General features: G+C 45.0%; 1 protein-coding gene across 1 annotated transcript; it reads left to right on the top strand.

The window, feature by feature from the left end:
• Positions 1–5,814: 5,814 nt before the first annotated feature.
• Positions 5,815–6,753, top strand: LOC309522722 (olfactory receptor 1K1-like; the record flags this gene model as incomplete). The annotated part of the gene is made up of 1 exon (XM_082206193.1): positions 5,815–6,753. One exon carries the CDS (start codon positions 5,815–5,817, stop codon positions 6,751–6,753), a length of 939 nt encoding a protein of 312 aa, XP_082062319.1.
• Positions 6,754–12,696: the final 5,943 nt, after the last annotated feature.

The following is a 12,696-nucleotide window of genomic DNA, read 5'->3' as shown; positions in this document are numbered from 1 at the left end:
TAAGGATTTTATTTGTATGTTCCAGCAAATTGTTATAGTAAATTTGCAAGCAGAGTTTCTTTGCTCAAGCTGCTATCACTTTGGATTTGGCACACAGAAAGAACTGTCAATTAATAGGCAATCAGGGGTAAGAAACATGCGGCCCTCCAGATGTTGCTAGACTACAACTTCCATCATTTAAAAAAAATCACTTTATTTGGTGGAAATTCTCAGTAAGAATAATAATAATAACAACAACAATAATAATAGGAGAGCACAAATGGAGGCATGATAGACAGATATAAGCTGCAATATTCGCTAACTAACTTGGTTCCTGAACAAACTTCTAATGAGCTCCATTCCCTTCTATGATTAACCACACGGGGTTTTTCTTAAAGACAGTAGAAATCCTTGGAGAGTTGAGCCCCGAAGCATCTGGGGACGCAGATGAACACAGCATAGAAGGGAGGGAATTATCTGGGTATCTTGGGTGCAATTTCCTAGACAGGGTTATCTAGTCTGGTTCTTCTGGAGCCATCAGGTCCAGATTTGCCAACTGGTGTAAATCTGCATTGAGCAAAATGAACTGGATTTGCAGCTATTGTACCTTTGGATCAAAGGGGATGGCTAATTGGCTGGCCTTACTGCACCAAAGCAACTTGGCCAAATTCTCACCTAGCATAAATAGACTTTGTCAAAAACTTTGGGGCAATAGCCCTTGCATCTGTTTAGAATGGCAACTTTTGAAATTATCTCCAGGAGGAAATGTAAATGTATGAATAACATTGGAAGAATAGACACAGAACATAGCATTGCCTTAGCAATTAAGCTCCAATCCTATAACATGTTTCTCTGAAGTCCCCTTGATCTCAGTGAGGCATTTGCACTGTTAAGTTATCTAAACCCAGCAAAAAAAAAACACTGCTTTGGGCAGATCCAGTCCATACACTTTCATTCAACACTTGGCTACACCCAAAAAAGTCTGTGGTCTGTAGTTTGTTAAGGGTGCTGGAAATTGTAGCTGTGTGAGGGGTAAACTACAGTTCCCATGAGTCTTCAGGGGACATAATGTGCTTTAAATGTGATCACCTTACTCTGTGGCTCTTACCCTCAGGCAAGCAAGGAGAGGTGTTTGTGCCTGGAGAGAGGGGATGGAGAACTCCCACTAGCTGGCCCAGCTGCTGCAAATTCCCCCAGCCTACCAACTTTCCCTCTCCACAAGGTATCATCCAGCAGTTTAAGGTGGCAATCCAAATCCCTAGCTGGCAGCACAGGGTTGAATGGGATGGTGTAGCTGCCACCACACCCACAGCTCATGCCAGACAAGGCAGAAAGGGGCAGGCAGAGGACAGCATGTCCCTATGCTGGGCTGCAGCAGCAAAGAGACCCAGATTGGTCCTGCTACTGTCTTGGATGGATGGCAGCAGGGCTGACTCAGGATCCAGCCCGCCCTGTGTTGGCCCATTTCCCACTGCCAGTGCAGATGGGAATACCACTGCCGTAGCTTCCCTCTGGCTGCTTCTTGGATGGCTGCACTGGGGCAGGGGCATAGCTAGCTGCTCTGGCACTTGGAGCGGTGGGGACAGGGCGATCCATCCATGGGGGCGCTGTGGCGATCTGCACATGGGGGCATCACATGGAGGTGCTGTGGCGATCTGCCCAGGGGAGCGGCGTGGCAATCCGCCCAGGGGGGCAGTGTGGCGAGCTGCCCACGGAGTCCGCCTGGTGGACGCAAGCCCCATGCTGCTGTTTCAGGCAGCGCGGGGCCCAGAGCCACCGCGTCACTCCCAGGAGAGACGCGTGGCTTGGGCGTGCTGCAGGCCAGGCCCCACGGTAAGTGCCGACCCCCACAGTGTGCCATTTTGTCACCCCCTTCAAGGACGACACCCGGGGTGGACCACACCCACCACACACCCCTTCCCACGCCCCTGCACTGGGGTGCTCCTTCATGGTGAGGCTCACACATCAGGCAAGAGAGGCTTTTCTGAACTATTGAGCTGGGTCTCTGCTTGGTGTCACCTCAGGGAACTTCCAAGTTTTTAAAGAAGACTAAATAAATGTTTGTTCTCTTTCTCCCCCATGTGTTGGCCCCCAAGTGATCCGTGTCTCTGTCTGCTACAGAATTATAGCTCATGGGGATGCTGCTTGAGTGAGCTTTATGGTAGCTATAAATATAACCCCCCTTAATTTGTGCTTCTCATTGCTGCATATTAGAACACAGCTTTGTTATTTGGCTTTTTATCCAGGTCTTTGTTGCTTTCTGCTGCTCCCAACTCCCTCCATGATGAAGCAATCTTTGGACAGCTGAGCACAGCTGGGCAAGTAACCTCCATGGAACATGGTCAGGGGTTTAAATATCCAGCTTTTGAGTTACTATACTTGGAATTCCTGCTGTACCTTTGTGTGTGATAAAGGGGATCTTTGGAAACAGGTTGAAGGATGGCAGCAGCGCCATTCTTTTTCCCTTGGCCAGCATGAGATCCTTCTCAATTTACAATGAAATAAACTTCCACAACTCCCATGAAGCTACCTCTTGCTTTGAGCTGGCATGGATCAGGAAAATTATGATTCAGGCAGCCAGGAAGGGTTGGAGAGAGGATGGAGGGATTTTTTTAATTTTTCTCCCTCCCTACTCTGTCGTCTACTGATCAACCTGTCTGCAGGCTTATCCACCCTTACCTTTCTTCTGCTCTTTCCAGGCACAGTCTGTGCTTTAAAGCTCTGCATCTGAGCCCCTTTGTTTTGCTCCAGAAAGCCTAAATTAAGGGTTGCTCTGATTGAGCACTAAAGAGTGAGTTTTCAATGGGAAAACTCTGGAGCAAAAAAAGCAGGGTGCTTGGACACAAGAGTTTTAAAGTGCAGGTCTGTGCCTGGGAAGAGCAGGCCAATAGCTAAGTGTGGATAAGCCCTACCTTTAGGGTCCAGGGAGAAGGGGGTGGATACACAGATATATAAGCACCATTGATGTACTTGGGGCTTTAAGGAATAATAGGTAAAAGAGCAAGGAAAAACAACAACAGGTGCCTGTTTCAAGGGAGAGAGGAAGCAGGGAAGTTAACATAGATGCAAATGTGGAAGAGGAAGAATATAGGTGATGGTTACATGTATCTGGGTTCAGGGTAGATCTGGGTAATATGACACCCTGAGCAAAGAACACATTTGGAGTGCCCCACCCATATTTCTCATTTTCACAATCATTCCTTTTGGTGCAGTTCTTCTTCTGGCTGTTGCTGCTGCTGCTGTTTTGTGCCTCCTCAGCTTGGCGCCTGCACCACCCTAAACCCGGCACTGCTGAGTTTAGTTCCTGTAGAGCAGGTGTGGCAAATCTTTCCAGGGGTTGTATGCCAGTGGTGGGTTGCCCACCCCACACCCTCACACACACACCCTTCCATGCACCAGCATGCAGGTCACACACAGGCACACACAGAGCCCAGCTCCTCCAGGTGAGCTGGACAGAGCCATAAGGAGGAGGCGTGATCATTCCTTGTCCAGTCCTCAAATGATCTTTTTTTCCTTTGCTGCCGCCAGCAGACTTGATGGGGGGAGCAGAAACATTTGCTTGGGTGGCCAGATTAGACTCCCAAACTGAGGGCTAGCCACCACTGCTCTGCTTTAATGGTGTTCCCCAAACTTGGGTCTCCAGCTGTTTTTTGGACTGCAACTCCCATCATTCCTAGCTAGCAGGACCAGTGGTCAGAGAAGTTTTGGAAACACTGCTCTTGAGGGTTACATCAACACCTTCCCTGAAACAGGAGAGATTTAAGAAGATCGGAAGGGAGAAAGAGAGGAAAGGTGTCAGAGTAAGTCTTAGTGGCTGGTGGGTCCTGATCTATGTTAACATCTCCAAATGTCACCTCTCCCTCCATTGAATAGTATTGAGCCTGAGCATGCCACACTCCAAGTGGCCCTGTCACCAAATTTAGGAAATAAAAAGGCCAGGTGAAGTGGAGGGAAAAGACAGAGGAGGGGATCTCATAGAATCATAGAGTTGGAAGAGACCACAAGGGCCATCGAGTCCAACCCCCTGCCAAGCAGGAAACACCATCAGAGCACTCCTGACATATGGTTGTCAAGCCTCTGCTTAAAGACCTCCAAAGTAGGAGACTCCACCACACTCCTTGGCAGCAAATTCCACTGTCGAACAGCTCTTACTGTCAGGAAGTTCTTCCTAATGTTTAGGTGGAATCTTCTTTCTTGTAGTTTGGATCCATTGCTCCATGTCCGCTTCTCTGGAGCAGCAGAAAACAACCTTTCTCCCTCCTCTATGTGACATCCTTTTATATATTTGAACATGGCTATCATATCACCCCTTAACCTCCTCTTCTCCAGGCTAAACATGCCCAGCTCCCTTAGCCGTTCCTCATAAGGCATCGTTTCCAGGCCTTTGACCATTTTGGTTGCCCTCCTCTGGACACGTTCCAGTTTGTCAGTGTCCTTCTTGAATTGTGGTGCCCAGAACTGGACACAGTACTCCAGGTGAGGTCTGAAGGATCTGTTCTTTAAGGCCAGAATAAAGCATGAAGCTATAAACAAGCTTGTATGTCCAGGGTGGCACTGTGGGTTAAACCACAGAGCCTAGGACTTGCCGATCAGAAGGTTGGCAGTTCGAATCCCCACGACGGGGTGAGCTCCCGTTGCTCAGTCCCTGCTCCTGCCAACCTAGCAGTTCAAAAGCACGTCAAGTGCAAGTAGATAAATAGGTACCGCTCTGGCGGGAAGGTAAATGGTGTTTCCGTGCACTGCTCTGGTTCACCAGAAGCGGCTTAGTCATGCTGGCCACATGACCCGGAAGCTGTATGCCGGCTCCCTCAGCCAATAAAGCAAGATGAGCGCTGCAACCCCAGAGTCGTCCACGACTAGACCTAACGGTCAGGGGTCCCTTTACCTTTACCTATGTCCAGCTGAGGCCAGGCTGAACTTCCCTTACTGGCATAGGAGCCAGCTCCCAGAGGCCAAGGTCCTTCCCCCTCCATAAAATATTTGAGGGGTCCAAGTCCGTCTGCCCGCCATTGATGGGCATTGTCATTCAAATGGTGTGTGATTGATTAAGCTTGTTGGTGCTTAAGTCCCACCTCCCATATTTTATTCAAGTTGGCACCCCTGCTTACTGAGGTTGTTGCTTGAATAGTAATTGATGGTTTTCACTTCTTTGGCCAATGGATGTGGGACAGAGTGTCCCCCCCCCCTTGTAATTATGGTCCTAGGGAAAGTGACAATTGAAGTATGTGAAATCATAGATATTGCAACATACTTTTAAAAAGCAAGATTCTACCCCTATATAATGCAGATATAGGAGGCAAAATTTACATGCCACAATCTGCAATAGTTTTATGAAATAATGAGCCTGCTCCTGATTCCCGTTGCTCATAACCAATGCGATGGAATCACAGCTGTGATTTACATTTAGGGAAGCAGGATATTCACAGACAGGGTTGGCACTAGCAGTTGGCATTCTGGGGTACCTGTCAAGGCCCACATCACAGCAGACGGCCTGCTGTTGATCTTCTGAGCCCCCTGACCCCACTGCTTTTTCTCCATGATGCAACTGCCTGCTCACCTGTCCTCTGTGACCCTGCAGGCTGTCAGCAGAGTGATGAGATGGAGTAGCCTCCTTTGCTTCCCTTGTGCTTTACGCTCTGGATAGTTGCACGGATTGAGCTGTGCAGGGAGAGGGCAGATTTGTTTTTCATGCTTTCAAAAGTATGCATGGCATAGGAAACCCTTTTTGTAGAGAATGTGCCTAATAAGGCTTTAAATACATCATATGTGCTGGGTGAACTGCTTGCAGAGACTTCATGAATTTTAATCTAGTTCCCTTTCAGGCTCCTCAGAGACATGGCCAGTGCAAACCATTCCACTCACTCTGACTTCATTCTCATCGGTCTGTCCTCCCAACCAGGACAGCAGAAGTTCCTCTTTGCCATCTTCCTGGTGATGTATATAGTGGGCATCCTAGGGAACCTCCTGATCATCCTGTTGATCCTTTGTGATGCTCATCTGCACACCCCCATGTACTTCTTTGTGGGGCACCTTTCCCTGGTGGATGCCTGTTTCACCTCCGTCACCGTGCCCAAGATGTTAGTCAACCTGGTGTCAGAAGCCAAGAGCATCTCTTATGCTGCCTGCCTGACTCAAATGTATTTCTTCTTTGCCTTTGGGGTCACCGACAGCTTTCTTCTGGCTTCCATGGCTTATGATCGCTATGTGGCCATCCGTAACCCCCTGCAGTACACCATCATGATGAGTCGAAGCCTGTGTGTGGGGTTTGTGGCCGGCTCCTGGATTGTCTCCCACCTCCATTCTTTGTTGCACATAATCCTGATGTCCCGCCTCTCGTTCTGCGCTTCCCACGAGATTCCCCACTTCTTCTGTGATCACCAGCCTTTGCTGGCTCTGTCCTGCACTGATACCAGCTTAATTGAGATGTTGATCTTCACTGAGGGGGCCTTAGTGGTGCTGAGCCCCTTTGTCTTCATTGTGATCTCCTATGCCCTAATCCTGGTCACAGTCCTGAGGCTGCCTGCGGGTTCTGGGTGGCGCAAGGCATTCTCTACCTGTGGGGCTCACCTGCTGGTGGTCACCCTCTTTTACGGCACAGTAATTGGGGTCTATTTCCAGCCCACTGCTCGCTACTCAGCAGAAAAGGGAAGGGTCGCCACCATCATGTATACCATTGTCATACCTATGCTCAACCCTTTTATATACAGCCTGAGGAATGACGATGTCAAAGGAGCATTTCGCAAAACTCTATGCAGGGAGGTGGGAACACATTGAGTGCCTTTCTTCCAAGACACCTTGCTGAACAACACCAATGTTGGAACCACATCATCCACTGTAACTGAGTTTTCTGGGATTCATGGAACAGTCTCCATGGTTTACCACATTTACATGATGTTAAAAGGTGAATTTCCCTCTGGATTCCAATAGCCATTTTACACAGGAAAATTGTTAGATAAATGCTTGTCAGTGTGCCAAAGGTAGCCATGTTGTCATGGAGTCTACCACAGGGTCACTTTCCAATCATTCCTTTTTGACTGTGGTTTGAGTGACCAGGAAAAAAGTTGGATATGGGTGTATGGTTGGGTGGTTCAGAGCAGGGGCACCATCTGGGGGCCAGGGTCCAAACACCCTCAAAAATTCAAGGGGGCCCAGGCACCCCTCAATATTTCACACACGCCGCCTAGCCCCCAAAGTGGGGGGAACCCAGCACAAGTGGTTGAGAACAAGCTAAAGACCTGGGGGAGGAGGAGCTGGCTGGAGCATAAAAAGCAGGGAGCTGGGAGGGAAATATATGGTATTTTGTTAAAGAATAAAATATTGTATAATAAAAAGGAGAATTCCCTGGATGTCAAGATCCAGGTTTGGGGCAAGTACTCTTTGGTGAGAGAGCCCCAGCAGAGATCTAAAATCACAAAACATGCAGGCAAGTAAAGCGTGGACATATATAGTCTTCTAGACCTTTATTGGAAGCTGCCCCTCTCTGCACTGAATATTGTTACCTGCCTGTCTGAGGTGGGAAATATATGTAGGAGCCACAATAAAATGAAAATGTTACCTCACCATTGCCTAGATTTTCCTATTTTCTTTTGCCCTGGGCTAGACGGGCACATCAAACACATACAAAAACAAGGGGGTGAAGGAGCAGATCTAGTCCATCTTCAAAAAGCAGCAATTTCACATTTGGAGCTACAGGTGGTCCTTAACGAAGGGGTTGTTTATGTGTGAGCCCCCATATTTTAAATAAGCATAAGAGACACAGACAAAAAGGTGATCCATTTGGGGTCCTTCATACTGGTGGCTTTTAGTGGGCATATTCTGCAGAATGCCATCGACACAATAGAATATGCATGTCCCACTTACCAAACACAATGCATTCTCTGGAAATCCAGCTGTTTTGTTTTGTTTTTGAACATATTTATTGGTTTTTCAATTGATTTACAGCCATCCTTTTCATACACGACAACATTTACAATAAATATTTGAGATCTCTCAACATTACACCATTGAATATGTATGCATAAACAAAAAAATGTTTCAGCAGGAAGTTAAGGACCTGCACCAACTGAAAACACAGTAGCCTGTCTGTCCCTGAACATCTGCAAGTGCAACCAGTTACCATCATGATCACAAATCATCATGAATGCTGAATTCAAAAAACATCTGGAAGGGCCCTATAAAAGGGGGGGGGAATTCATGTTGATATTTATTATCATATACATTTACAAAAGGAACAAGTAATGTGAAAAGAAAGCTTAAAGAAAAATGCTAGATATATTACAAACAATACAGATGTAGATACATTTGCCAGACGAAAAAGGAATTGTCAAGAGGGGAAAGGGTGAGCAAAGAGTTTCAAGCAGATTTAGACTTCCGGTTCGGCGCCAGCGCTAATGGCTGCTCTCTCTCCGAGCTCCGGAGAGAGGAAGGCTCTGCGAGTTCGGGTCTGACCCGCTTCGGCAAGCGGGGGACCCCTAAAATCACAGGAACGGATCCTGTGAACAAGGAGATTCGGCGGGCACCCGAAGCGCCCCCTCTTTACCGCAGAAAGAGCCTTTTTAAAGGCTCCGGAACGACAACGGGGGAGCGCGGTGCTGAGAATCGCTACCCAGCCCGCAGAGTGAAGCCGCGTCGCCATTAGTGGAGAGCGTCGATTCCCTTCCTAAACAATCTGGACAAAAAGGACCCGTGAGTAAGACTGAACCTGTATTCGTGTCAAAATTATTTGAAATTAGGCTGAAAACGGGGAAGGCAAAAATTAAGGAAGTCTGCCTTCCCCCGACTGCATGACAATTGAAGCAACGAAAGTTATTAAGCTGCATCCGTAAGGGAAAATTGTTCTTAACTGCCTGAATCCGACATTCGGACTTTGATCATCCCCTCCAGCTTGCAGGGCAGAGGGGAGGAAAAAGTGACTTTACAAGCTGCATGATTAATTTAACGGAAAACGAAAACTTCTGCAGCCCCCAACCTGGTACGAACTGCTCATAAAACAAAGGAACACTGAACTGACTTTAAAATTCTTGTGAAGGTTACAAAGTGGAAGCTTCACTGTTTACTTGATACAAAGTTTTGGGACTTGGTGGATACAATTTATCAGGGAAGGCTGGGACTTTATCTATTGGGAAAGTGCTGCAATATACATATAGGAGCCTCCTGATAAATTTGTGTTATAAATACTCGTAATTTCGGTTTGCGGACATTTTGATTTGCTCCCTCTAGAGGGTAAACTGAAAGTTGCTACGCTTTGAGACAGTGGAATTTTCCTTTTGGTGAAGGCTCCTGTGGGAAACGACCTTGGGACATGAGTGGCCCAGCAGACGAGATAACCACGAGAGCAAAGACAAAGCAGCTACAGCAATTCAAGAAAAGAGGCTCGATCTCAGGAATAACATCTACAGTGACAACAGGACAAGAAAGAGGTGCAGCAGTCTCCATGGATGCAGTATCGCAAGCCCTTCTCAAGATAAACCAATCCCTGGAGAATTTGACAAAGCAAACGGCAGAGAATACTAAGAAATTGACAGAGAATTCACAGAAATTGACAGACTTGACAGCTAGACTTGACTTGAACACAGAATCTATAAACAAGCTTACGCAAGAGAACTCTGCCACACGTCAAATTGCGGAGGAAGCTAGAACTATTGCTGGAGAGACGCAGGAAAAATTAGAACCGATTGCCAAAAAGGTTTATGATCACGACGAAACTCTGGCATTGTGGGAACTACAAAGAAAAGAAAGGAATTTGAAATTACGATCAATTCCAGAGGATGAAGGAGATAACCTTACAGACTTTTTAATGAAGGAGTTTGCAGATGCCTGGGAAGATCTAGAGGAAGACGAAATCCAAATTACAACGGCTTTCAGATTGGGCAGAAGACAAAATAGAAAGGTACCGAGAGACTGCTTGATTACCTTGAGATCAAAGGAGGAAAGAGATAAAATACTAAGACTGCATTTTGAAAAAGCCCTACAAATTGGAAATTCACCGATACAGATTTTTAAAGATATCCCCAAACATATCCTGGACTTGAGAGCTTTTTATAAGGACCTGGTCTACTTGCTCAAGAAGAACGATATTCGTTTTAGGTGGGAATTCCCACAGGGACTGTCCTTTGACTACAGGGGAAAGAAGGTTAAAATAAAGACGATACAGGATAAAGACAGGTTCTTGCATAAAAATCAAGAAGATTTACAGAAAGGAACTGTAGACCCAATTGCTGAGCAAAAGGGTGTAATAGACATCTTGAACCTTTCGTTTGGACAGAACCTTCCACTACCAACAGAGGAGGAACAACAATTGGGAGCAGTTGGAGGAATACCAGAAAAATAACAAGATGGCCCTGCAATTCCTCAGTTGGAATTGTAATGGGATGAACATGCCTTTGAAGAGACGACAAGTATTCCATATTTTGTACAGAGAACAACTGGACGTGACTTGCTTACAGGAAACTCACATAACTAGAGCCCACAGGAGACTACTTATGAATAAAAAATTGGGACAAGAATTTATCTCGTCGGATAAAGTGAAAAAAAGAGGAGTTGTGATCTATGTAAAAGAAAAATGGGCTCCAAAAATGATTTTTAAAGATGAAGAGGGAAGATATTTAGCGGTGGAGATACAAGTACAAGGAGAAAAATTTTTGATAATTGGGATTTACGCACCAAATGAAGGTAAAGCGGAATTCTTTAAAAAACTTCATGAAACTCTGATGGACTATTTGGATTACAATATGATAATTATGGGAGATATGAATGGTGTAGTTTCTACAAATATGGACAAGACACAAAGACTGACACTCACTAAAGATGGGAGACTCCCTAAGACTTTTTTTGAAATGACCGAGAACATGGACCTAGTAGACATTTGGAGAACAAGGAACCCTCTTGAAAGAGAGGGAACCTTTTTCTCCCAAGCACAGATGACCTGGACCAGAATTGATCAAATTTGGATCACTAGTGGAATGGCTCCGAGGATTAAGACGGTAGAGATCTGCCCAAAAACCTGCTCCGACCATAACGCCGTGAAGATGGAAATGAAACTTACAACAACTGGTCAGTTTAGGTGGAGAATGAATGACACCCTGTTTCGAGATAGAGAATTCCACTTGAAGGCCCAAAAAACTTTAAAGGACTATTTCGAAATCAATCTAAGGGGCAATGTGGAAAAAAGAGTGGTCTGGGATGCAAGCAAAGCTGTGATGCGAGGGTTTTTGATTCAACAAAACTCAATAAAGAGGAGAAGGCAGAATGAGAAAAGAGAAAAAATTTTGGAAAAGATAAAAGAAGGAGAGAGAAAATTAAGGTCAAAACCAAAGTCCCAGGAGATTTTGAGGGAGATTAAATTATATCAAACACAATATATGGAATTGATGAACCAAGAGATAGAGTGGAAAATAAAGCAAATGAGACAAAAGTCATTTGAGTCGGCAGACAAATGTGGCAAGCTTTTGGCATGGCAACTTAAGAAAAGACAGAAATTAAATACAGTTACAAGTTTAGAAGTGGATGGAAGGACTATATCTAAACCAAATGAAATAAGAAACTGTTTTGTGAGTTATTTTAAAAAACTCTACTCTCAAGGAGCACAAAATGAAGAAGATATAGATAAATTCCTTAACAAATATGGATTACAAAAAATCTCCCCTCAAAGTAAGGTGGACTTAAACCAGAGAATATCAGAACACGAGATAGAGGGTGCCATTCAGGACATGCAATTGGGCAAATCTCCAGGACCAGATGGCTTGACTTCCAGATATTACAAATCGCTAAAGGAATGGTTGATTCAACCGTTAAAGGACGTCTGTAATGAGATCTTAGAGGGAAAAAAGGCACCCGAATCGTGGAAGGAAGCATATATTTCACTCATACCAAAGACAGAGACTGAGAAGACTCAATTGAAGAACTACCGCCCAATCTCGTTACTCAATGTGGATTACAAAATTTTTGCAGACATTTTAGCAAAAAGATTTAAAAGAGTATTGATGGAAAAGATCCACAGAGACCAAGCAGGCTTTCTCCCAAAGAGACACCTCTCAGACAATGTTAGGATTATAATAGACATTTTGGAAAAGTTAGAGGTGAATATAAACACCAAAGCAGTTTTGATATTTGTGGACGCGGAGAAAGCCTTTGACAACATTTCTTGGAGTTTTATGAAAAAGAATCTTCATGGGATGGGGGTAGGACAAGGTTTTGAGAATGGTGTGGGTGCAATATACTCTGAACAAAAAGCTAAGTTGATTGTAAATAATGTGATAACGGAGGAACTTAAGATAGAAAAAGGAACACGACAGGGATGCCCAATTTCCCCATTGCTTTTTATTTCTGTCCTGGAGGTTTTGCTGAATATGATTAGAAATGACCAGCAGGTTAAAGGGGTACAGGTCGGAGCAAAACATTACAAGTTAAGGGCTTTCGCAGATGATTTAGTCCTGACTTTACAAGAGCCATATACTAGTACGAAAAAGGTGTTGGAGATAATCCAACAATTTGGCCAGGTAGCCGGATTTAAGTTGAATAAACAAAAAACTAAAGTCCTAGGGAAAAATTTGACAGATATAGAAAAGAATAAGTTTCAAGAAGAGACGGGTTTGACGGTGACTAAGAAGGTGAAATACCTAGGGGTTAACCTAACATCTAAAAATTTGAATTTGTATAAGGACAACTATGAAAAATGTTGGACAGAAATCAAAAAAGATCTAGAAATATGGTCAAACT

The sequence above is a fragment of the Podarcis vaucheri genome, assembly GCF_965113315.1.
Source record: "Podarcis vaucheri genome assembly, chromosome: 17".
Lineage (NCBI taxonomy): Eukaryota > Metazoa > Chordata > Lepidosauria > Squamata > Lacertidae > Podarcis > Podarcis vaucheri.
Note: the sequence above shows the minus strand (reverse complement) of the source record. Positions and strands in the feature narration are given on the sequence as shown.